The sequence below is a fragment of the Megascapheus bottae genome, chromosome 10 (genome assembly GCF_031878675.1).
Source record: "Megascapheus bottae isolate mThoBot1 chromosome 10, mThoBot2.hap1, whole genome shotgun sequence".
NCBI lineage: Eukaryota > Metazoa > Chordata > Mammalia > Rodentia > Geomyidae > Megascapheus > Megascapheus bottae.
The window spans coordinates 8,700,404-8,724,929 of record NC_143518.1 but is presented as its reverse complement, the minus strand read 5'-3'; the positions used below and the strand labels follow the sequence as shown (position 1 = coordinate 8,724,929).

General features: G+C 37.8%; 1 protein-coding gene and 1 pseudogene across 1 annotated transcript; one reads left to right on the top strand and one right to left on the bottom strand.

Moving 5' to 3' along the window:
- Positions 1-11,633: 11,633 nt before the first annotated feature.
- LOC150057440 (olfactory receptor 2G3-like) lies at positions 11,634-12,581 on the bottom strand. Its single transcript, XM_090340009.1, has one exon. The coding sequence runs from the start codon at positions 12,579-12,581 to the stop codon at positions 11,634-11,636; it is 948 nt and encodes a 315-aa protein (XP_090196135.1).
- An 8,703-nt stretch (positions 12,582-21,284) lies between these two features.
- LOC150057439 (olfactory receptor 2C1-like) lies at positions 21,285-23,558 on the top strand (annotated as a pseudogene).
- The last annotated feature ends 968 nt before the right edge of the window (positions 23,559-24,526 follow it).

The window sequence follows — 24,526 nt, the reverse complement described above, 5'->3', positions numbered from 1 at the left end:
GTACAAGCTGATGAGTATGAAAGTATAAATCACCTAAGGTAGAAATCCATTTAGAAATCCATATATATAAAAGTCTATTTTACCTGGTTTGTGCTGCTCTTCTCAGAACTCATCACAACAGGGTTAGTCTGGTAAGGGAAGGTAGATTAGAACCATCAGCTGCTCCCTTTTGCTGTGGACAAGCCTGGGGTGCTCTTTAACTCTGAAACTTGTAAGAAGTAGGTGTGTGGCATTTTCAGACAATGGCATGATCCCCATGTATGTTATTGACATTTTACATCAGCACACAATAAAATCCATTTCACAAGTTCCAAAGGAAACACTGTTTCTCTTCTGTACTTTCTCATTTCTGAGTGAAATAAACACATGGTGCAGTAATACAATTGTCTTTAATAGCTAAAGTGATTAATGCAAGCAATGGATACCTATAAACATAATAAATGGAGACAGTGTTCTTTAACACTGAACAGTATCATTTGTAGCTTATGAGTTCTGTATTGTCTATCAAAAAATAAATTAAAAGACATAAGGAAAATTCTTTTTTTCATTTTTTTGTCAGTTGTGGAGCTTGAACTCAGGGTGTGGGCGCTGTCCCTGAGCCTCTCTTAGCTCAAGGATAATGCTTTACCACTTGATCCATAGCACCTCTTCTGGTTTCTGAGTAATTAATTGGATATGAGAGTCACGGGGATGTTCCTGCCTGGGTTGGCTTTGAACCACTATCCTCAGATCTCCTGATTAGCTAGTGTTATAGGTAAGAGCCACCAGCACCCAGTGGAGAATTATCTTTATACCTGCAGATGACTGAGGCTTTTTTTTTTTTTTGCCAGTCCTGGGCTTGAGCTCAGGACCTGAGCACTGTCCTTGGACTTTCTCAAGGCTAGAGCTCTACCACTTGAGCCTCAGCACCACTTCCAGCTTTTTTCTATGTATGTGGTACCAAGGAATCGAACCCTGGTCTTCATGCATGCTAGGCAAGCACTTTAACCACTAGGCCAAACTCCCGGCCCCGATTGAGGCTTTTTATGACTTAAATCTAAAAGAATGAAGTAACCTCCTTATTGTGTTAATTCATTGTTCTTCCCTTTTGAATATCTATAGTTGAGTAATTGAACACTAATTTTCTCAGAGAAAAACTAGCTGGACTTTCAATTTGGATTTTAGCTGGATCTGAGCACCACCGATGGGTCCCAACTTGGCCTGATAGTGTTCTCTCAGAGGCTTCGCATTCTGCATGCAGCTTCACCAACAGTTGGCTGAAAACAGCCCAAGATTGAGAGTTAGCTGGTCAAGGCCTTTTAATATTCCTGATAAGGTATATATGTGAAAATAGAACTAGGACAATTGACGGTAAGGATCGGATTGGGACAAAATGACGATAGGGTGGCTTTGATCAACAAGCACTGTACTTGTAACTGGCTTATTGAATTGAAACCCCTTTGTACAATTACTTAAGGATAATAAAAAAATATAAAAATCGGCTTTGGAATGATGAAAAGGACTAACCAGAGGAAAGAGAGATATGGAAAAAGCTAAACATGATCAAACTATGTCAAACACATGTATGAAATTTTTATAATGTAAAGTTATTCTGTACAATTAACAAAGAAAATTTCACCAGTTACTTTTACTTTTTTTTTTTTTTTTGCAAGTCCTGGTTCTCAGACTCAGGGCCTGACCACTGTCCTTGGGCTTTCCTCAAGGCTAGAGCTCTACCACTTGAGCTATAGCACCAGCTTTTTCTGTATATGTGGCACAGAGGAATCAAACTCAGGTCTTACTGCATACTAGGCAAGCACTTTACCATTAGGCCATTCTCTTGACCCAACTTTTACTTCTGTCTTATCTATTTTATTTTCTAATAGAATTGAGTCCAAGTCACATACTTGAACATTTTTCCACTTGAGCCATACTCTTAACCCTTTCGTTTTCATATTGTTTTTCAGATAGGATCTTAACAGCTATGCCTTGGTTTGCCTGGACCTCAAGATCATTTTGCCTCTCCCCTCCAAGCATATGGAATTACAAGAGTGCACAACCATGCTTCTTCGTGTACTGCTTTTTACAATTGTGTGAACCAGTCATGTTCAAGAAGTCAATTTCTTTGAAACTTAAAGAAGATTCTCAGCTTGAATTCATTTTTTTACTCAAGAGAATGAAGTACTGAGACAGTACCAACACTGAGACTGGCAGCATTTTTCCTGAAGCGGGAAAAAATGTTATAAATAATTCTACCAACATTTTGGAGGGTTCACAGGGCTTGAATTCTGGGCCTGGGCTTTGTCCCTAAGCTCTTCAGCTCAAGGCTACCACCCAACTCCTGAAGCCACAGCCCCACTTCCCTCTATAAACTTTTGCAATGGCAGAAAAAGCAGGAGCCATTTCTCTAAAACCTCATTTATGACTCGTTCCTCTGAGTGTTGAGCAACAATATCTTCATTCTTTTTTTTAGCAATATCTTCATTCTTGAAAAGGGCAGCAACAACCAAATGTCCAGTCTTGCTTTGACTCTTCACTGTAAGAGAGATGTGCCTGTGGATTTAGACAAACCACTCAACCTTTCTGTAACTCAAGCTCCAGAATAAAACACATTCTAGGTAATGGTTTTTCTACTAATAGCACCTGCTATCCAATAAGATCATGTTAAAGAGAAATGTCTCCATCTACTGGTAGAAAAACAGCCTGGTCATAGAGTTTAGTCAATGCTCTCAGCCCATTCAACAACTTTCTTTAAATGCTTGTGTCTGTGTCACTTCATCATTTAATAAGCCAGATGGAGGAGTATTAGATAGAGCTCCTAACATGGAATGAATGCCTATATTTGGAGCCTTCAAAAGTGTGAACCAGTGCTCATGCCTGTAATCCTAGCTAAGCCTCTCAGGAGGCTGAAATATTACAATCCTCGCACAAATTTAGAGCAAACCAAAAAGGCCATAAGAGTCTTATCTCCAATTAACCAGAAAAAATCCAGAAGTAGATGTGTGGCTCAAGTGGTAGAGCACCAGCTTTAAGTCAAAAAGCAAAAACATTGTGTAAGGACTTGAGTTCCGATTCCAGTACTAGCACAAAGGAGAGGAAGGAGGAAGAGAAGGAGGAGGAAGAAGAGGAAGAAGCAGAAGAAGAAAAGTATGAGAAAAATAAATTTTCTGAAGTAAACAAAATTAATAAACAAAGCAAAAGTCAAAAATTGACAAAAGAACATAAATTAATACAAGGAATTAGTTATTAATAAAATTGACAAGCATCAAAAGATACCAATAAAAAAAAAACACAAAAATTCTCACTATCAAGAATGAAAACAAGCAGTAGCTGGATGGGTGGCCTAGTAGAAAGTGCCTGCCTAGTATGGGTGAAGCTCTGGGTTCGATTCCTCAGTGCCACATACACAGAAAAAGCCAGAAGTGTTGCTGTGGCTCAAGTGGTAGAGTGCTAGCTTTGAGAAAGCCCAATGACAATGCTCAGGCTCTGAGTTCAAGCCCCAGGACTGGAAAAAATACAAAATTTTTTAGAAAAAAAAAAGAATGAAAACAGGCAGTTTATAACACACAGATATTACAAGAACAGAAAGAAATGACAACAAATACTAACACAATGCACAAAAATTAGAAAAAAAAAAGCCAAGGCCCAGGAGTTTGGCCTAGTGGCAGAGTGCTTGCCTAGCATGCACAAAGACCTGGGTTCTATTCCTCAGTACCATGCACACAGAAAAAGCCAGAAGTGGTTCTGGGGCTCAAGTGGCAGAGTGTTAGCCTTGAGAAAGCCCAAGGATAGTGCCAGGCCCTGAATTCAAGCCCTTGAACTAGCAAAAGAAAAAAAAAAGCCAATGTTTTAATACTCAAAAAGTACCAATTTTTATCCAAAATAAAAACAAAAGCCTTTAAAAATAGACACTTTTATACTCCTGAAATATTAATAATATTATTTGTTTAAAAATCTAGATACATAAGGCCATATAGGATGAAGCTAAATAAAAGGAACTCCAGGATATAGAAACAAGAGCCATATAATGTGCGATTGTTGTTCTTAATATACTATGTTATTTCTCATCTTTTGTTGTCCCTTAGTTACCTCATATTATTACAGTGTCTTACCTTGTTAGCTGAAATATTGTATATATGTTTATTTGAAATAGGATGAGGGGGAAACAAGATGAGCAGAGGGGTTGGGAGGAGGGAAATGGGGACAAAAACATGAGAAGGGGTATCAGTGTTTGTGAAGTAATGCACCTTTTATCTGGCGAATATAATGTAATCTTTCTATTAATTATAATAAAATGTATTAAATTAAAAAAAACTTTTGAAATCTTTAGGCTGAGAATACGTCACTGGAAAAGTCTAAAAGTATTAGTTGTGTTTGTGTGTGTGTGTGTGCATGTGTGTGTGTGTGTGTGTGTGCGTGTGTGTGTGTGTGTGTGTGTGTGTGTGTGTGTGTGCTGGAGCTTGAACTCAAGTCCTTGCTTGTTTTTTTCATTCAGAGCTGGTGATCTAACCACTTCATCACACATACATTTTTGGCTTTATGGTGGTCAATTAGGTGAGAATTTCTCAAATGTGTCTCCATAGGCTGTCTTTGAGTCACAGTTTTCAGATCTCAGCTTTTACTTAAATAGAAAGCATTAAAGGTGTGAGCCAACAGCTCCAATCCCACCAACTATTTAAAGACTCAATTTCTGCATATGAATTTATAGAATATAAACAAATAAAACACAAAGGAAACTATAAGCCAAATGTCTCTAATATCAATTTAAAAATTTTGAACAAAGTAGCAGAATACAAAGCTGAACAACAGTGGTTCATGCAGCTTTGCTAACTCAAAAGGCTGGAATCTAAGGATCATGATTCAGCCCAGGCTGAAAAGTCTATGAAACTCTTATCTCTAATTAATCACCTAAATAAATAAATAAATAAACAACCTAAGTGGAAATGTGGCTCATGGTAGAGTGTCAGCCTACAGTGAAAACTAAGGGACAGAGTCCAGAGCCTAGAGCAGTATGCGCATAGAGTTATTCAGTTATTCGCATGTGCCTGTAATCCTAGTTCTCAGGAAGCTGAAGCAGGATGATTGCAAGTTCAAGGCTAGTCTGAACTGCATAGAGAACCAAACAAGACAAAGCAAAACAATTTTTAAAACTTACAAGCCATGAGCAAATGAATTGTATCCCATGGTAGCAAGGTTAGTTTTAATATTTTAAAACAAATGTATATACATTTTAAATATAATTTTAACTAATATTAAGGTATTATACAGAGGGGTTACCATTTTTTTAATTTTCATTTTTTATTGTAATTAATAGAAGGGTTACATTATAGTCACCAGATAGAAGGTACCCCTTCTCATGTTTTTGTCCCCATTTCAGAGAAGTTACCATTTTACAAGACAATGAGTACATGTATTTTTTGGACAATGTCACCCCTTCCTTTGCTGTCCCGCAGTTTTCCCCTCTCATTGCTGCCCACAAACTACATAGCTTATTTTCCATACAGTATACAGTGAATGACATGACTGCATTTGTTCACCCTTCCTCCCTCTTTTTCTGTGTGACTCTAGTTTCTCTTCAGATCATATAAACCTTTTGCCTTTAATACATTTTATTATGAGAGAGAGGACAGAAATTACATGATCATCTACATATTTGCAGAAAGAGCATTTAACTGAATCCCTTCTATGTCTCATTCATAAACCTTAAAGGACTCCCCAATCCTATAAACAAGATCTTAATGAATTCCAGTGATGGAACTTCTCTGAACTTACAGCCAAACAAAAGCTAAAATCTTGAAGTGTGAGTAGGTTGAGATCAATGGAAAGGGTGTAGGCAAAGTCAAATTTTTAAATGTCCCAAAATACAACAGAAAATCGACTTATTTCAAATTAACATTGCTAAATGATACTGTTAAGGGAATGAAAATCTATGTTAAAACCTGAATAAAATATTTGCAAATTATATATCCTGCCATTAAATTCCATAGTTGCTTGAAAACATAAAAACCCTAAAAGAAGAAAAGGAATGACCTAAATTTTTAAGTGTGCAAAATCTTAAACCAGGTGTTGCTGGGCACAGTGGCTCATGCCTGTAATCCTAGCTACACAGGAGGCTGAGATCTGAGGATCAAGGTTCAAAGCCTGCCTGGGCACAAAAGGACCTGAGACTCTTATCTCCATTTAACCTCAAGAAAATGGGAAGTGGGACTTGGCTCAAGAGTATGGTGGTAACCTTGAGCTGAAGAGCTCAGGGACAGCGCCCAGGCCTAGTTCAAGCCCCATGTCCCACAAAAAAAAAAAAAAAAAGTTATAATGGTGACAAGTACTGCAAGAAAGTACATTCAGCACATTGACATCATTGAACTTAAAATTAAGTTCATTAAAATCGTGATAAAATGCTAATCCACTCTTCTTTAGGGTCTGGCTTTTTGCCTGAACCTGTACCGGTATCTCACTCCGGTAATCTTTCTATTTTATGCTTTCCACTGTAGCTGAAATGACAGGTGTACTCACCGCTAGTCTAACCTCACACTGCAGTGCTTCCATTGCACATCCTGAATAGCAAGGATTAAAAACACGAGCCAGTGTGCTGGGTTTGGCTCATTGTTCCTGAAAGCAGTTTGAGTTAGGGGTTTTTTTTTAATAAGCATAAACTTACATTAGTAATCCTGCCCTTAGAGAAAGAAAAGTTTATATTCCCATGGAAACTTGTGTTCAAGTGCTTATTGCAGCTCTATTTACAATTACTCAAAACAGGAGAAACCCAAATATTCTCTGCTCAGTGAGAAGTAAACTGAAGTTACCATGCAATGGAATTTTGCTCACCAAAACGAATTGACTATGGCTAATACAACCATTGAAAGGATTCTTAAATAAATTCTGCTAATTTTTGAAAGGAAAAATTTTAAATCAATAGTGGTACTTGATTGTAACATTTATATATCATTGTCCAAAAGAAAATACTATAGGGATGAAAACAGGTCAGTGGTTTTCAGTCTAGAGTTAAGGGTACATATATATTAATAAATAGTACCAGGAAGGCTTAGAGGACTGGCTGGAATAGTTCTTTTGCCTGACCTGACGGGTAATTACAAGAATCTAAATAGAATTTCTCACCAAAAATTTTAGTTTTATCTTAGGACACATTTTTTCATATATTTTTATTGTAATTAACTGAGGGGTTACAGTGACATTCGCCAGATAGAAGGTGCATTACTTCACACACATTGATACCCCTTCCCATGTTTTTATCCCCATTTCCCTCCCCCCAACCCCTCTCTTCATCCTGTTTTCCCCCCTTCCCTTTCCAATTTCAAATAAACATATATACAATATACCAGATAACAAGGTAAGATATTGTAACAAAATAAGAATAACCAAGGGACAGCAAAAGAGATGAGAAATAACATAGTACATTAAGAACAACAATCACATATTATATACCTCTTCTTTTAGGACACATTTTTTAAAAATGAAAAACTATCTTTAAAAGCACTCCACATATATAAGCACATATACATATGCATATATTTGTATAAGCCTATTGAGTCTTTGCTCTTTTTTGGAAAACCATCTAGCATGGAAAAAATTGAAATTCATTTGTCTTTCTGGAATATATGATTTCTAAGATAATCTGGATATGGAAAACGGAAATAATGACCTAGAGGACTTAGAGCCGGAGTTGCCTTATTCCTCTTTGGGTTGCCTGGGCTGAACTGCAGAAAACAGCCCTTTTTGATTGTTGATGTCATTATGGTACAGGAAGGGCATTTGAACCTAAATCAAATAACTTGGAAATAAACATGAAGCTGACTTAAACTACACTGATTTAATTCAGTAGCTTTCAGCCAGTTGTGTGGTTTGATCTACAATGGATATGGTGCTCAGAGATTAAGATGACATAAAGGAAAACTCAAAGAATAAAGCATTGGAAGTTGAGGCATACTGACTGTGAATCAGATTTCCCACTGGGATTGTCAACCACCCAGGCCTGAGCATACATCCAGATAGGAATGACAAAGACTGCACCAATAAATTGTCACCTCAAGAGCCCAACCCAAATTTAGGCACTTCAAACTTTTAATGACTCATTGCACAGTCTGGAGTCTGTTAGCAGACATTTAATGAGGCCCTCTGTGCTTGGTGAGTTTGTCTCAGAGGATATCTTGAACCTGAAATCATTTATTTTCATGGAATCTGTTCCTTTAATAAAAATGATGATTCCTGAGAGCCTTCCTTCTAATTTGAAAAAAGCTGTACCAATGACCAATTCTGTAATTAATGTTGAAGTACTCAGCTGCCCCACTCATTCCATCCTCCTGTGTCTAGCAAAGCAAACAAGACACCAGAAATTAAGTCCAGTCTGCTGTCTCTTGCTTGCCTCTCATTTCAGTCTAACCCTACATCCTGATCATTATATCACTCTTATTTTTCTATCTCTCAAATCCAACTCCTAGTTTCCATTTACATTGTAGTTATCTCATCATGTCCTTGAGCTGTTAAAATACTTGGCCTTTTCTTTCATCTCGCAATCAATCTTTAAGTTACACAAAATGCTCTGGGGGAGATGGAGGAGAATGATGGATGGATCACGAGGCATCCTAAACTGACATGTTAATTTGAAACTCCATTGTAGAACTACTTAAAGATATCTTTAAATTATCTTCTTGATGGATATTTCACAGATGGCATTGTACTTCCTAATTTCACTCTCTTTCTCCCTGGGTGGGGTAAAATAAAATTGAAATCTTCTCTTCAGCCACTCTACTCTTGCCTATGCTCCTCCACATTTCCTGTGATCTCCTGATCTCCAAGACCCCAACATGCCCAGTTACTATCTGTCATCTCCTTGACCCATACACTCTTTCTGTTCTTTACCTCTACCCAGTCTTTTACTTTTGAATTGTTTTTCTTCAAGATTACCAACACATATCTCTTTCAGAAGGAAACCCAAGCTTCAGACTAAGTCATGTGCCTCCCCTGCCCTCTCCAAAGCACACTGAGCCTGTTGGATTTTTCTATAATCCTTCTAGATCTGTTATCTCCAGAGTCTTAGCATGATGTGCTTGTTGAATAAATAGAAAATATAAATGAAATGGAAATGGCTATGTGAGTAATTTTCTCTTCTTCTTGGCAGTACCAAGACTTGAACTCAGGACCTCAAGTTGCTCAGGTTTCTTGTTCACAGATGAGGCTCTTCACGTGACCTACGCCCCCAGCCAAACTTTCTCCTGGTTAGAGATAAGAGTCTCAGAAATTTGATTCTTTTCGTCTACTTGGATCTTCATTCAGATCTCAGGTTCTTAGGTTGCTTGAATTACGGGTATGAGATATCAGTGCACAGCATGTACAATTAACTCTTGTTAATACTTGTAATTATTTTCTCAAAGGGTTTTGGAGCATTAGTATCACTTATAAATATTTGTAATAAATATCAATGTAGCACTCTGAAATTAGGACTATTATGAAGCTTGAGCTTTATTTTCTAGTTTTCATTCTTGTTACAAGAATTTAGTGCTATATTTTAATACATGTATGGGGGGCACTAATGGAGTCAAAGATAGCTTTTCTTTTATGATTTCATTATGTTTAAAATCTTTAAGCTCCTTTAACCATAAATATACATATATATACACACATCTGTATGTATATATAAGTATATAACCGATCATTATGCACTATAGGTATGATAATACATTACAGAAAATCAGAACTTTTTTCTTTCTTTCATATATCTTTATTGTAATTAATAGAAAGTTTACATTATATTCACCAGTAGAAGGTGCATTACTTCCCATACATTGATACCCTTTCTTACTCATCTCTTGGTCCCCATTTCCCTCCCCCCACCCACACCCCTCATCTTGTTTTCTTCCCTTCCCTAGCCGACTCCAAATAACCAAATACGCATATATACAATATATCAAATAACAAGGTGAAATACTATAACAATATGACATAACCAAGGGACAGCAAAAGAGATGAGAAATAACATAGTACATTAAGGACATTAGATGGCTTTTGTTTCTATATCATGGAGGTCCTTCCATTTAGCGTTATTCTATATCGCCTTATGTATCTAGATTTCGTTCTATTGTAAATCTCTGCTAGGAGAGCCCAAGGTTTCTACTGATTATGACAAATGAGGGAAACCATTGAGCCTATGTTCTTTTGAATCTGGCTTACTTCACTTAATATGATTTTTTTCTAAGTCTTTCCATTTCCTTACAAATGGGGCGATGTCGTTCTTTCTGACAGCTGCATAGAATTCCATTGTGTATAAATACCCCATCTTGTTGATCCACTCATCAACTGAGAGGCATCTTGGTTGGTTCCATATCTTTGCTATGGTAAACAGTGCTGCAATGAACATCACTATGCTAGTGGATTTAGTATGTCCTTGTTTCTGGACAATTGGGTAAATGCCCAGTATTGGAATTGCTGGGTCATAGGGGAAGAACTTTTTTCTTTTAACCATGTTTTGGTATCTGTTATACAACTTCTGCTTATCAATCTCCCAATTCCCTCAATCTCTTGTAATAATAACTTTGTATTTATGAAGATTGACTTTGTAACATGAGAAGGGGTACCAGTGTTCAAGAACTAATGTACCCACTACCTGATGAATGTAATTGTAACCACTCTATACATTATCCCAACAATAAAACACAATTTTTTAAAAGATTGACATTTAGCTACCATCTATGTTCATTGATTAAAGTATAAAGGAAAAAAATTTCCATAATATTCAAAAGTATTCAATGACTGACAGATTAGTAAATAGATGCACGGGATGATTTAAAATATATGGCATATTGAGTCATACTTGACATAATTTAACTCAGAAAAGCAAAGTAAATTTGTTATGATGAGGTTGAAATGATTATTATTCCAAATATATAAAGTTACATAGTGATTACATTAATGATGGAAAGATAAGATGACTTATGGAGAAATAATGGTTTGAGGGGGAAGATTACATGGATTTCTAAAGACAAAAATCATGAAATTGTTTCAGTAATTGACACAATAAATGTATAATAAATATACTTTACAAGTTTTGTTGGCCAGGCACCAGTAAGCATCTCACACCTATAATCTTAGCTACTCAGGAGGCTGAGATCTGAGGATCTCAGTTCCAAGCCAGACTGCAAAGGAAAATCTGTGAGACTCTTATCTTCAATAAACTACTCCAAAAAAATGCTGGAAGTGGTGCTATGGCTCCAGAAGTGGAATGCTAGCCTTGAGCATAGAGAAGCTCAGGGACAGAGCCCCGGCCTTGAGTTCAAATAACAGGACCAGAAAGAAAAAAGCTTTGCTGAGATCTGCTACACTTTCTTTATAAGCAAATTTCTTTATAAGACAGTAAACTGGACAAGTTATAGGAAGAAGGACTTTGAAAAGATTTGAAAAGATGACATTAATTACTATCCTATTAATCATTCTGCCCATTTTATTTATAGAGAAGAAGAAAGTTAGGAGAGGGCAAGAAGTTCAATAGCTTCATGGAAGGTCGGGAAAAAAAATGATAGAACTATTCAGTAAATGAGTTCTACCATTCACCAATATGATTGAACTTCAGAGATGGAGACTCTGTTCTAGGAGCTAAAGATCACTCTTTTGGAAAAGCATAAACTAGGGTGCACACAGGCAGATCATATGGCTTTGAAAAACATTCCCCAACTCTGGAATTGTAGGATCCTCTTCCAAGCTGCCCTCACATCCTTGTTTCTCAGGGTATAGATGAGTGGGTTGAGAAGTGGAGTAATTATACAGTAGAAAAAGGACAGGAACTTGGCCTGAGAACTTTTGGATGGAGATAGGAGGTACAAGTAGATGCCTGGCCCAAAGTACATGGTGACAACCACCAAGTGGGAACTGCAGGTGCTGAGTGCCTTGTGTCTTCCCTCAGCTGAAGGTAACTTCAGCACAGCCCTACCAATGAGGGTATAGGAGATAACTACAATGAGAGGGGCCACTATTCCAAAAGGAATGGATACCAATGCCAGTGATAGGTTAATAACTGTGGTGTCACCACATGCCAATTTGATCAGAGCAGGCACCTCACAGAAGAAGTGGTCCAGGGTGTGATGTCCACACAGAGGAAGCTGGAAGGTGAGGGTTGCCTGAAGCAAGGAATTGATAAAGCCACTGAACCAAGACACAGCTGCCATCCACACACATGCCCAAGGATGCATGATAAGACTGTATCTGAGGGGCCGGCAGATCGCCACATAGCGATCCAAGGCCATCACTGCCAACAGGGCACATTCAGTGCAGCTGGTCCAGCTGAAGACATAGATCTGTGTGGTGCAGCCCCAGGAAGCAATCGTCTTTTCTGGGCCCCAGAGGTTGGCCAGCAGCTGTGGTGCAATGTTGCAACTGATGCAGAGGTCCAGCAGAGAGAGGTTGTCCAGGAAGAAGTACATGGGTGTCTGGAGTCTGGGCTCCATCATGGAGAGAAGAATGATGGAGCTGTTGCCTGTGATGGTGAGGATGTGGGAGACCAGGACCACTGCAAAGAGTGGGATCTGTAGCCATGGATATTCTGAGAAGCCCAACAGGACAAATGTGTTGGGGAAACTCACATTTTCTCCTGTCATGGCCTATTCCTGAAAAGAAAGCCATCAGTTTTGAAGGCAAATAAGATTTTTTTTCCTTTTGTAAGATCTCCAAGGCAAACCTTCAGCTAGGTTAGTGGGATCGTTGTCATAATTTTTTTCACAAGATTCACAATACGAACTTTACTCTGAATAACTTTTTAAAAATTTTATTGTCAGGGTGATGTTAGAGGGATTACAGTTATATACATAAGGTACTATGTACATTTCTTCTCCAACATTGTTACCCCTTTCCACATTTTTCTCCCACTTCCCTGCCTCCCCAACCTACCCTCTCAAGTTGTAAAGCTCATTTCCAACCTATTGTCTTGTGAATATCACTTGCATTGTTTCATCCTCTGTCCTTGGTTTCACCATTTTGTTGTTCCCCTTTCCTTTCCTAATTCAAATAAACATATATACAGTACACCAGATACCAAAATCAGACACAATGACAATGGAATAAACAATACACCAGATACCAATATACCTTTTTTCTAGGAAGTGATATTAAATGATCTGCTGGGTCCTATGTACTCAGAAGATTGAGATCTGAGGATTGAGTGCTCATTCCAGTAATCCTATGTACTCAGAGGGCTGAGATCTAAGGATTGAGGTTAATAGCCAGTCTGGGCAGAAAAGTCTGTGAGGTTCATATCTTTAATTAATCATTAAGCTGGAAATACAGCTTGGCTCAAGTGGTAGAGAAATAAAAAAGCTCAAAGACAGTGTCCATGCCCTGAGTTAAAGCACCCCGCCCAGTGACTCACACCTGTAATCCTAGCTACTCAAGAGGCTGAGATTTGAGGATCATGCTTCAAAGCCATCCCTGGCACTAAAGACTGTGAGATTCTTATCTGTAGTTAACCACCAGAAAACCAGAAGTGGAGCTATGGCTCAAGGGGTAGGGCAGTAGCCTTGAGCTGAAGAACTCAGGGACAGTGCCCAGGCCCAAAATCCGAGCCCCATGGACCACTAAAAAATAAAATAAAATAAAAATTTTATATAGAACCTAGTCACTTCCAGTATGTGTATGCTTATTTGAAAATCCCCTCTCCTCTCTTCCTCATTTCTCTATCTTTCCCTCTCCCTCCTCCCCCCCTCTCTCTCACTCTCTCTCTTTCTCACTCTCTCTCTTTCTGTTAATGGGATGCTGTTAATCAAGTGGTAGAGAGCTAGCCTAGAGAAAGCTCAAGAACAGTGCCCAGGCCAAGTTCAAACCCATGACAGGCACATTAATAAGCATGTTTGCAATGCAGTTACACATTACAGGGTGAGACCATCATGCATATAGGCAGGGTTTCTGGTTTGAGGCTATGAAGAGAGTTTATACCTACAGTAAACAGCTCTGATTCTCTGATGTGGCAGGCAGACACAGTGACCCAGACAGTTTAGCAGGAAGAACATCAGCACCCTAAGCTTCAGTCTTCTTGCACTGAAAAAAGAAATTGTGCTTAATCCTCTTCCTTTGGAAATATGGGAATAGAATTTTAAATATTCTCTTGGCCCTCTCTTGCACTGTTTTTGCTGGTAGTAACTGAGACACACATAAGTTACACTATGGATTCAAAAATAACTTGCTCTGGAATATCTAATTCATTTCCACAATATCAACCTAATTGCTTTCTCCACTATTGTCCACATAGATGCCCATAGTAGGCTTTAGATTTTCCTTTAGATTTATGAATACCTTAACTCACTGACCTAAGATGTCATACAAACTTCATTCTTTTATCTCCCTGAATTCTACCCAACATTGTGAACTTGGTTCAAGTATCAGGATCTTCTTTTCTTTCCTTTTTCTTGAATGTGCTGGGGATTTTTTTATTTGCCAAAATATATATTTAATTTCAACATAGGAAGTTGAAAGTCATTATGTTTCTTTGATGTCATAAAAAAAAGGACCTCAGGAATTTTAAAGTTTAGAAAATATCTATATCTAATCAATAATCATGCCAATAATCATTCCTACCATTGGCTTAGTGTATCTATGTTTCTGAAAAACAGGCACAAGGTGCCATGTCCAGTTCCTGTGGAATTCCCAACCATTCTGAATGACCAGAGAATAATTCACCAGCTGCTTCTTTTATTCCCATTGTGCTATACGTTTCCTCACGACAGAAGTCACCTTTAGATATTTAAAATGAAAATCATAGTTTTCAGGCTTTAGACATCTGAAGAATAGTTCATATATCAACCCATGTCAGCAATGAACAGTTTTAACTCATTCAGCTTAAGTACGAGTATCTATGATCTTTTAAAAAAAATTGCTTTAATTCAAAGGAAAAGTGTTTATTCCAGACTTTACATTACACATCTCTTTCTCCAGAAAAATTTACAAGAGAAACTCTAAGATGAACCAAAAAAAAATCAATCTTTAAAAGGTAAAAAGAATGCTCAACATCTCTGGTCATAAAAGAAATGCAAATCAAAACAACTCTAAGATTCCACCTCACTCCAGTTAGAATGGCCAGGATCAGGAAAACGAATGACAACAGATGCTGGAGGGGATGTGGCCAGGAGGGATCACTACTACACTGTTGGTGGGAGTGCAAACTCGTTCAACCACTATGGAAAGCAGTGTGGCAGTGCCTCAAAAGGCTAAACATAGAACTCCCCTATGACCCAGCAATTCCACTACTTGGCATTTACCCAACCATCCAGAAACAAGGACATACTAAACCTACTAGCACAACAATGTTCATTCCAGCACTATTCACCATAGCAAAGATATGGAACCAACCTAGATGTCCCTCACTTGATGAGTGAATCAACAAGTTGTGGTATTTGTACACAATGGAATTCTATGCTGCTGTCAGAAAGAATGACATCGCCCCATTTGTTAGGAAATGGAAAGTCTTAGAAAAAATCATATTAAGTGAAGTAAGCCAGACTCAAAGGAACTTAGGCTCAATGGTTTCCCTCATTCGTCATAATCAGTAGAAACCTTGGGCTCTACTAGCAGAGATTTGCAATAGAGCAAAATCTTGATACATAAGGCCATATAATGTGAAGCTAATTGAAAGGATCTCCAGGATATAGAAACAAAAGCCATATAATGAATGATTGTTGTCCTTAATGTACTATGTTGTCTCTCATCTCCTTTGCTGTCAGTTGGTTATCTCATATTGGTATAGTATCTCACTTTGTTATCTGATATATTGAATTTATTTGTATTTGGATATTTGAAATTTGATAGGGAAGGGGGGAAAACCAAGACGGGTGGGGGATGTGGGGGGGGAGGGAAATGGGTACCAAGACATGTGAAAGGGTATCAATGTATGTGAATTAATGCACCTTCTATCTGGCAAATATCATGTAACTCTTTTACTAATTACAATAAAAAAATTTAAAAAAAAAGTTAATTACATAAGAAATGTAATAAATATATTTCTTTTTGAAAAAAAAAGGTAAAAAGAACATTGGTAACTCAAATCTCAGGAGTCACAGATTACCAAGATTTTGGTGTTTTATCGTAACATCTTGTCATTACTACTTTATCATAACAATTATCCTTATATTTGAATACTTAATATTTGGTGAAATATATATATCCATATATCCATATATGTGTGCATGTAAAATTATTAGTAGAATTATGTCTGTGTATATGTGATGTACACATCCCATGTATATGTTACTTTATGTGTATATGCCAATAGTCAAAGATTTGGGTGCTCATGATAAAGGCTCAGTTACCAAAGTAAAAACAAAAAAAGAAAATATCTTTATCTAAAAATGTCACAAAAACTAAATATTTTGTAATTCTACAAGTATGTTCAAATGACAACAGTGGTATGAGAAACATGATAGAGGAGATACCTTTTATTCAAAGAACAAGGGACCTAATAGCATGCATCACATTTTCAGGATTCATTTTTCTACTTTGAATTTTTTATTCTAAAAAAGTTTTTCTTTTAATTTTCATTTGTATCAACTACTTGTACAAGGGAGTTACATTTTAACATATTTGTCCATATATATGTATAATATATCATGATTAGATTTACCTCTTCTGTCATTCTCACTCCCTCTCCACTTCCCAAAACAATCTCAACAAGCACTTATCTCCATCATCATGAAATATATGAGGAAAGAATAAAATATGCCATTCCCTTGCTAATTGCATAATATTGTTGCCTGCTAGAGGTTCAGTGTGTGCTAGCCTGATGATTATCTCTTCCTCAACATTTGGATTTTATTTACTCATTTATTTGTCAGTAACTTACAGAAGCACATACATATTTTCAGCCCCAATATTCTTTGGATCGAAAAAAACACTGTATCACTTTGGTATATGGGAAAAGGTATAGGTCATAATTAGGTTTTAAAATCTTACATCCTCAAAGCTTCCCATTTGATTGCTATTTTTTTACCTGCTGTTTCACAGACAGCCCACCCTCAGTTGGTGAGGAAGGAAATGTTCTTTAACATAATTTCTGTAATTTTTAGAGAAGTAGAAGTGTTAACCTACATGCTCCTGCTTATTCTGGTTTTCATCTTACTTACTTTGAGGTTTCCAAAGGAAGAGATGTGGAAAGCAAGATTAGGAAATAGAATGTTGAAGTCCAGGACAGAGTGATACAGGTTGTCTCATCAGTGAACCTGGGATTGAACACACAGCGTGGTTGGTGGCAATTCCTTGAATCCAGACAAGAGAAAGAATGTGTTGCCTTAGAGGCCTCCTATGTCTGATTCTCTTGGACCCTCTGGGACCACAGATTAGTGCAAGGGCTAAATTGGTAGAAACAATTCTAGAAGGATTTCTGCTCATTTAAATTCATTGTGATGAGAATGATGTTTGTCCTAACACATAGACTGTAGAAAGCTGAAAAAATTAAACTGTTATAGAACAAGAAGTAGATTGTGTGAGCATATCATTTCTTTTTCATAGATTCCCTTTCTGGAAATGTGCAGACTTTCTTTTTGAATTTTTTTTTCCAAGTACAAATAGTCTCAGTCTCACCTAGCCTCTGAGATCAAATGCGATCAGGCATGCTCAAGAAAAAAGTAACTACAGACAAATGCCATCCATAATCCATGTGAAGTAATGTAATCTAAATAAAAACATACTACTTCAATAGAAGACTGAGATGTTTGGGCCAGGTGCAGTGACTCTCCCTTGTAATTGCAGCTAATTGGAAAAAAACAATCAAGAAAATTGTGGTTCAAGGCCACCCCTGGCAAAAAGTTAGCAAGGTGCCATCTCAGCTAATATCCTGGATCTAGTGGCAGATGACTGGAATCTAAGCTATATAGAAGGCACACATAGAGGGATTGCAGTCAGATGTTGGCCCTGGACAACAAGAAAAACCCGAGCCAAAAGAAATTAAAGCACAAATGGTTCACATTTTTGTTTACTTTTTTTGGCATTTTACAGAACAATAAATCATCTCCCAATTGATTCAAAACTCTGTCCTATAATACCTATGAATCTAAAGGCAAAAGGCCTGGCACCAGAAGCACATGCCTATAATCCTAGATACTCTGGAAGCTGAGGCCTGAAGATTGTGGTTCAAAGCCAGCATGAGCAAGAAAGTTCATGAGACTCTTATCTCCAGTAAACTACTCAGAAAAGGCCAGAAGTGGTGCTGTGGCTAGAAGTGGTAGAGCAGTAGCCTTCAGCAAAAAAACCCAGTGACAGTACTCAAGCCCTTCATTCAAACCACCCATGACTGACCAAAAAAAAAAATTTATAGTGAAATTACACTTTAGATTTCATAAATTCATTTGATCGGGAAAATGTTTAGAAAAATAAAATTTGAATTGTCAAGAATTTTTTATTTTATTTATTTTTTTGCATTTTTATTGTAATTAGTAAAAGGGTTACATGATATTTGCCAGATAGAAGGTGCATTAATTCACATACATTGATACCCTTTCACATGTCTTGGTACCCATTTCCCTTCCCCCCCTACCCCCCACCCGGAGTCAAAAATTTTTTAAATGCAAATGAACTCAAGCAAAATTTTAAAAATGTCCAAGATGAGTAAATTGCTGACAGAGTGGGTTGAAATGGTTAAAGAGCTAGACCTCAGACCATTCTCTGTCTCTCTCTCTCTCAATCTCTCTCCTTCTCTCTCCCTCTTTCCTTCCCTCCCTCTCTCCCTTTCTCTCTATTTCTTTCTTTCCCTCTCTTCCTTTCTTCATTTCTTTTTCTTTTTCTCTTTCCTTCTCTCTCTCTTTCCCTCCCTGCTTCCCTTCCTTCCTTGCTTCCTTCTTTCCTTTCTTTCTTTTTTTTTATTTTATTGTCAGGATAATGTATAGAGGGGTTACAGTTATATTCATCAGGTAGTAGGTGCATTACTTCTCTCACATTGATCAAAAAAAATTTTTAGCCAAGTGTGTTGGTTCACACAGGTAATCCTAGCTACTCAGGAGGCTGAGATCTGAGGATCATGGTTCAAAGCCAGCCCGGCCACAAAAGAACCTGAAACTCTTATTGCCAATTAACCTCTAGAAAACAGGAAATGGGGTTTGACTCAAGGGTAGGGCAGTAACCTTAAGGGGAAGAGCTCAGGGACAAAGCCCAGGCCCAGGAGTAGGGAAGTAGCCTTGATCTGAAGAGCTCAGGGACAGCTCCCAGGCCAAGTTCAAGCCCCATGACACAACACCGCCCCCCCTAAAATAAAAATAATTAACACTTTTTTTAAGTAACATTCAAGGAATTTAATGATGACTCTTATCTAACTAGTGATCTGCAGGTAGACTAACTCAAGGTAGATCTAACTAGATATCAAGGTAAAGTTACTGGTTCTCTCATGTCCAACATGTTGGACACTTGCACAGACCTCAGTGATAAATTCATGGCTTCGATCAATTTAAGCTGGAAAAATTCCTTAAAAAAATGATCCCTGATGACAGTCCCAGCCAAGGTAATCATAAAACAGAAGATGTGTTACCTGTCTTAAAACCAGCATCTACTACTTCATTGTTTAAGTAAGCTACTGCTAAAGTCAATTAGGAAAGCAAGTAATTTAAAAGCAAAGAAGTCTCAAAAGTTTGACTTTCCATTGTGTTTCAAAAGAAAATATGTGCTAGTTTATTTTGAAAATTTTGGCAAGAATGGCTTGGACCTCTTGAAATGGAAAATATGTCTAAGATCATTAGGAAAGTATAAATTTGTTTGAGTTGACATTGGGAAAATAACTATGTGATCTAAAATTCCAAAGGGAGAAGGAGAAATGAGGAAATTTTCTATAGAGAGAAAAAAAGTAATTAAGGTGTATACTTCAACAGACAAATGAAGAAACTGATACATTTGATGTATGTATACAAAGATTTTCCTATTTTTTTTTCTGTCATGGGGCTTGAACACCGAGCCTGGGCTTTGTCCCTAAGCTCTTTCACTCAAGGCTAGCACTCCACCACTTTCATCTCCAGCACCACTTAAAATTTTCTGGTGTTTGATCAGAGAAGAGAGAATCATGGACTTGCCTGCCTAAGCTGGCTTCAAACTCTTCTCCTCAGATCTCAAACTCCTGAGTATCTAGGCTTACAAGTGTGAGCCACCTGCACCAGGCTAAGACTATGTTTTTGATGTCCTTCAAACTATGGAAGTCTCCAGCTTAGGTAGGAGATTCTTCTTTAATTATTGAACCTGGATTATAATTAAAGAATTGTCTTATGTTATAATCTCGATTGTTGACTTGATTGGACTGAAATTGATGAAGTATACAACAGTATGTCTGTGAGAGATCTCAGGAATTGTTTAATTCATTCATAAGTTCAAAACATCGGTAGAAGTTGAATGTTGGTGGCTTACCCCTGTACTCCTAACTACTCAGAGAGTGAGATCTAAGAGTTGTTGTTTCAAAGACAGCCCCAGCAAGAAAGTCTGTGAGATTCTTATCTCCAATTAACCGCTAAAAAGCCGGAAGTGAAGCTGTGGTACAAGTGGTAGAACTCCAGCCTTGAACAAAAGAACAACATCAAAACCTCAGAGACAGAGATCAGGACCTGCCTTCAAGCCTTTGGTCTAACACACACACACACACACACACACACACACCACACAAATGTAAGGAGACTATTTAGAGAATATAAGTAAATGTAAGATGAGCCCTCCTTATAGTAAGGAGGTCACTTGCACTTATTCTTGAGGGATGTAATTTGCCCTGGTCCCTTCATATTATAGATCAACTAGCTTCCCGTCCATCACACCCTCATCATCTTCATGAACGAAAAACTCTAAAACTTTGAACAAATTAAATTTTCTTTTCTCATATGTCAGACATTTTGTCACAGCAATAAGAAAGGTAATTAACACACCTTACTGGTTAGGATTGTCACTCCAATTTGGATATCTGCAATGAAAAACTCTCAGTTCTCTCAGGATCTCTTACTCTTCCCAATCATTCATGTTTATCCTAATTTTTTTTCAGAAAAAATTTACTAGGAAATACTGACATATGCCATGACATTGATGAAACTTTCATTATATTACCGAAGGATAGTGAGCTAATCATTTCTCTTGGGAAGAACAGACAGTTATAATCTAACAGGAACAGCTGATCTTTTGCAAAATAAAAAGATTATGAAGCTAGATGGTTGTGATAGTCTTATAGGAATATAAATACCACTGAAAATGCTAAAGAAATAATTTTATGTGTTGTAGATTTTTCCATAGTTTAAAAAAAAAAAAAACTGGGAAAGCCGGGCAGGGTGGCTCACACCTGCAATCCTAGCTACTCAGGAGTTTGAGATATGAGGATCACAGTTCAAAGTCAGCCTGGGCAATACAATGTAAAGCCAAGAGACTCTTATCTCCAATTAATCACTAGAAAACAGGAAATGGGGCTGTGGCTCAAAGGTAGGGTGGCAATCTTGAGTTGAAGAGCTCAGCGACAGCACTCAGGCCAGAGTTCAAGTGTCTCATGTTCTTTAGGCTCTTTACTTTTCAGGCTGGCTTTGAACCATAGATCTCAGTCTCCTGAGTACCTAGGTTTACAGGTGTGAGCCACTGTGTCCAGCTAAGTCCAAGAGACTCTTATCCCCAGTGAACTACCAGAACATCATAAGTGAAGCTGTGGTTCAAAGTAGTAAAGTATTAGTTCTTCTACTATTAGCATTAGCAAAAGAACTCAGGAACAGAGCCCAGGCCTGAGTTCAAGCTCACAACCAAAAAACAAAATAGAACATAGGGGAAAAACAAAAAACAGAAAAGGAAAAAGAAAGAAGCCAATATACACAGAGACAGGGATTTTCAAGTTATCGACACATTTTACTAGGATCTTGAAGTCTGTAAGAATATGGTTTAATCTCTTCTTCAATGTAACCTAGTAAGAAAGAATCACACAGAACTGAATGCACATTTATAGAACTTTTTAATAAAAGTAACGGCAAACTAAAAAGAAAATATCCCACCAATGTAGTTGAAAATGTCAACATGGTCATGAAATTTCACAGCCATAAAATTCAAAGTTTATATTTCCAGTACCATGTCCATAGCATTGGGTATACAAATATTGAGTCCTCACTCTTGTACTGTTTGGATCTAATAGCCACATATTAAGAATACCATGTGCCTTTTGTTCCTTTTTAACTACATAGACATAAAAACCTATGACTCTATAGACATAATGTTTTATTTCATAAATTAATATGTATCTATGATATACAAACACTTAGCCTAATTTTGATTATGTTCTAAAAACTAAGTGCCAGTGATTTTATATAGAGATTCCCTTCTTGAACACTTGTTTGTTAAACGTGTCATTTGAAATATGATGCAAAAATCTGTGTTATTAAATTCTTTAATAAAAAAATTCAAAGTTCATGTATGTCTGTAGAATCTATCTCTTTCTTTCGAGGCATAAATAAGGCTGAAAGAAAGGTGAAAATGTGAGTTTCCCCAATACATTTGTCCTATTGAGTTTCTCAGAGAATCTGTGGCTTGCAGATTCCCATTTGCAGCCATCCTGGTCTAGTACATTCTCACCCTCACAGGCAACAGCTCCATCATCCTTCTTTTTCTTTTTCATTTTCTTTTTTTTTCCTTTTTTGCCAGTCCTGGGCTTAGACTCAGGGCCTGAGCATTGCCCTTAGGTTTTCTCAACGCTAGAGCACTACCACTTGAGCCACAGCACCACTTCTGGGTTTTTTTCTATATATGTGGTACTGAGGAATCGAACCTGGCTCTTTATGCATGCTAGACAATCACTCTACCACTAGACCAAACTCCCAGCCCCTCCCTGCATCATCCTTCTCTCCACAATGGAGTCCAGACTTCAGACACCCATGTACTTCTTCCTGGACAACCTCTCTCTTCTGGACCTTCGCATCAGCTGCATCATGGTGCCACAGCTGCTGGACAACCTCTGGGATCAAACAAGACAAAGGCTTCCTGAGGATTCATCACACAGGCCTCTCATTTCCACTGGACAAATTGCATTGAATGACCCCTGTTGGCAGTGATGGCTTTGGATGGCTATGTGGCAATCTGCTGGCCCCTCAGGTATAATGGTATTATGCATCCCTGGGCATGTGTGTCCTGGCAACTGCATGCTGGTCCAGTGACCTGGCCAATTCTCTGCTCCAATCCACACTCACCTTCCAATTTCACTTACGTGAACATCACATCCTGGAACACTTCTTCTGTGAGGTGCTTGCTCTGATCAAGCTGGCTTGTAGTGACATGACACCACTACTAATGACTTTTCTCTGAGCTTGGGAGCCATCTCCTTTGAAATGGCTGTTTCCCAGATGGTAATCATCTGTTATACCTTCATTGCTAGGGCTGTGCTGAAGTTACTTTCAGTTTTGAAGTTACTTTCAAAACACACGGCACTCAGCACCTGCAGCTTGGTGGTTGTTATCAGGTTCTTTGGGCCAGCCATCTGCTTGCATCTCTACCCTCTATCCAAAAGTTCCCAAATCAAGTTCCCGTCCTTCTTCTGCCCTGTCATTACTCCACTGCTCAACCCACTCTTCAGATCCTTAAAACCCACAAGACACTCGTTGATAGGGAAACATGATTAAGGAAAATCAAAGAATAATTACAATTCTTTTTGTAATTATACAAAAAGATTTTTATTATTAAGTGGCTGTAATTATACAACCACTTAATAATTTAAAAAACAGTTAAATATCCCTGAAATGATTATTAATCATTTTCTTCTTGGGGGCAAAACTAAGAAGCAACAGTGTCATGCTGGATCTTGAAATCCTCATGCCCACATCTCCATCAGTGCCTTTTGTGAGAATATTTCTGCTGTGTCATAATAATTCATGGCTTCCTCCTCTGAAGGTGACAAAATTCTGCTTTCCCATTGCCTCTAGACATATTTTAGTAGTTTCCATTCTCACATCTAATTTTTTTCATTGTATTTTATTGTCGGGGTGATTCACATAGAATTTTTGGGTGAAGCTCCCTCTAGCATTTTCCCCAGAGAAAAGATTCTAAATACAATAAATTAGAGGACGATAGAATCCCTCTAAAATGTTCCTCTAGCCCCTGGGTTAATTGTCTTTAATCAGTAGGTTGAGTCTCATAGGATCCCAACTGGAAGTCTCAAGGGCCCCAGATATCCTCAAGTTCTTTCTGCTGGCTAGATTCTGGCTAGTCCTCCACTATGTCCACTCAATTCCAAGACCTCTACAGAAAAATAAATCCATTACTCTGATCGCCATCTTAGCATCCCCGTTGTTTTTCACTCTGGGTCCATGCCTCTTCTTTCTTCAAACTCAAGGTAAATAGACATGAAGACAGGTAAGGCTCAAACACATTTGTTAACACTCCTTTCTTCTCCAGTGAGTTCTACACTGAATTTTGAAGGATATCTTCCCATCTTCTAACTTACTAGCTGAGGGATGAAAGGTAAAAACGAAACCTCTATATGAAAGCACTGAGAGATTGAAGGAAATGAAGAATGAGAGATCCATCACATCACTCATTTATGAGAGATCCAGCTACAATGTGCTTACTTCAGATATTACCAGAGAGGCAA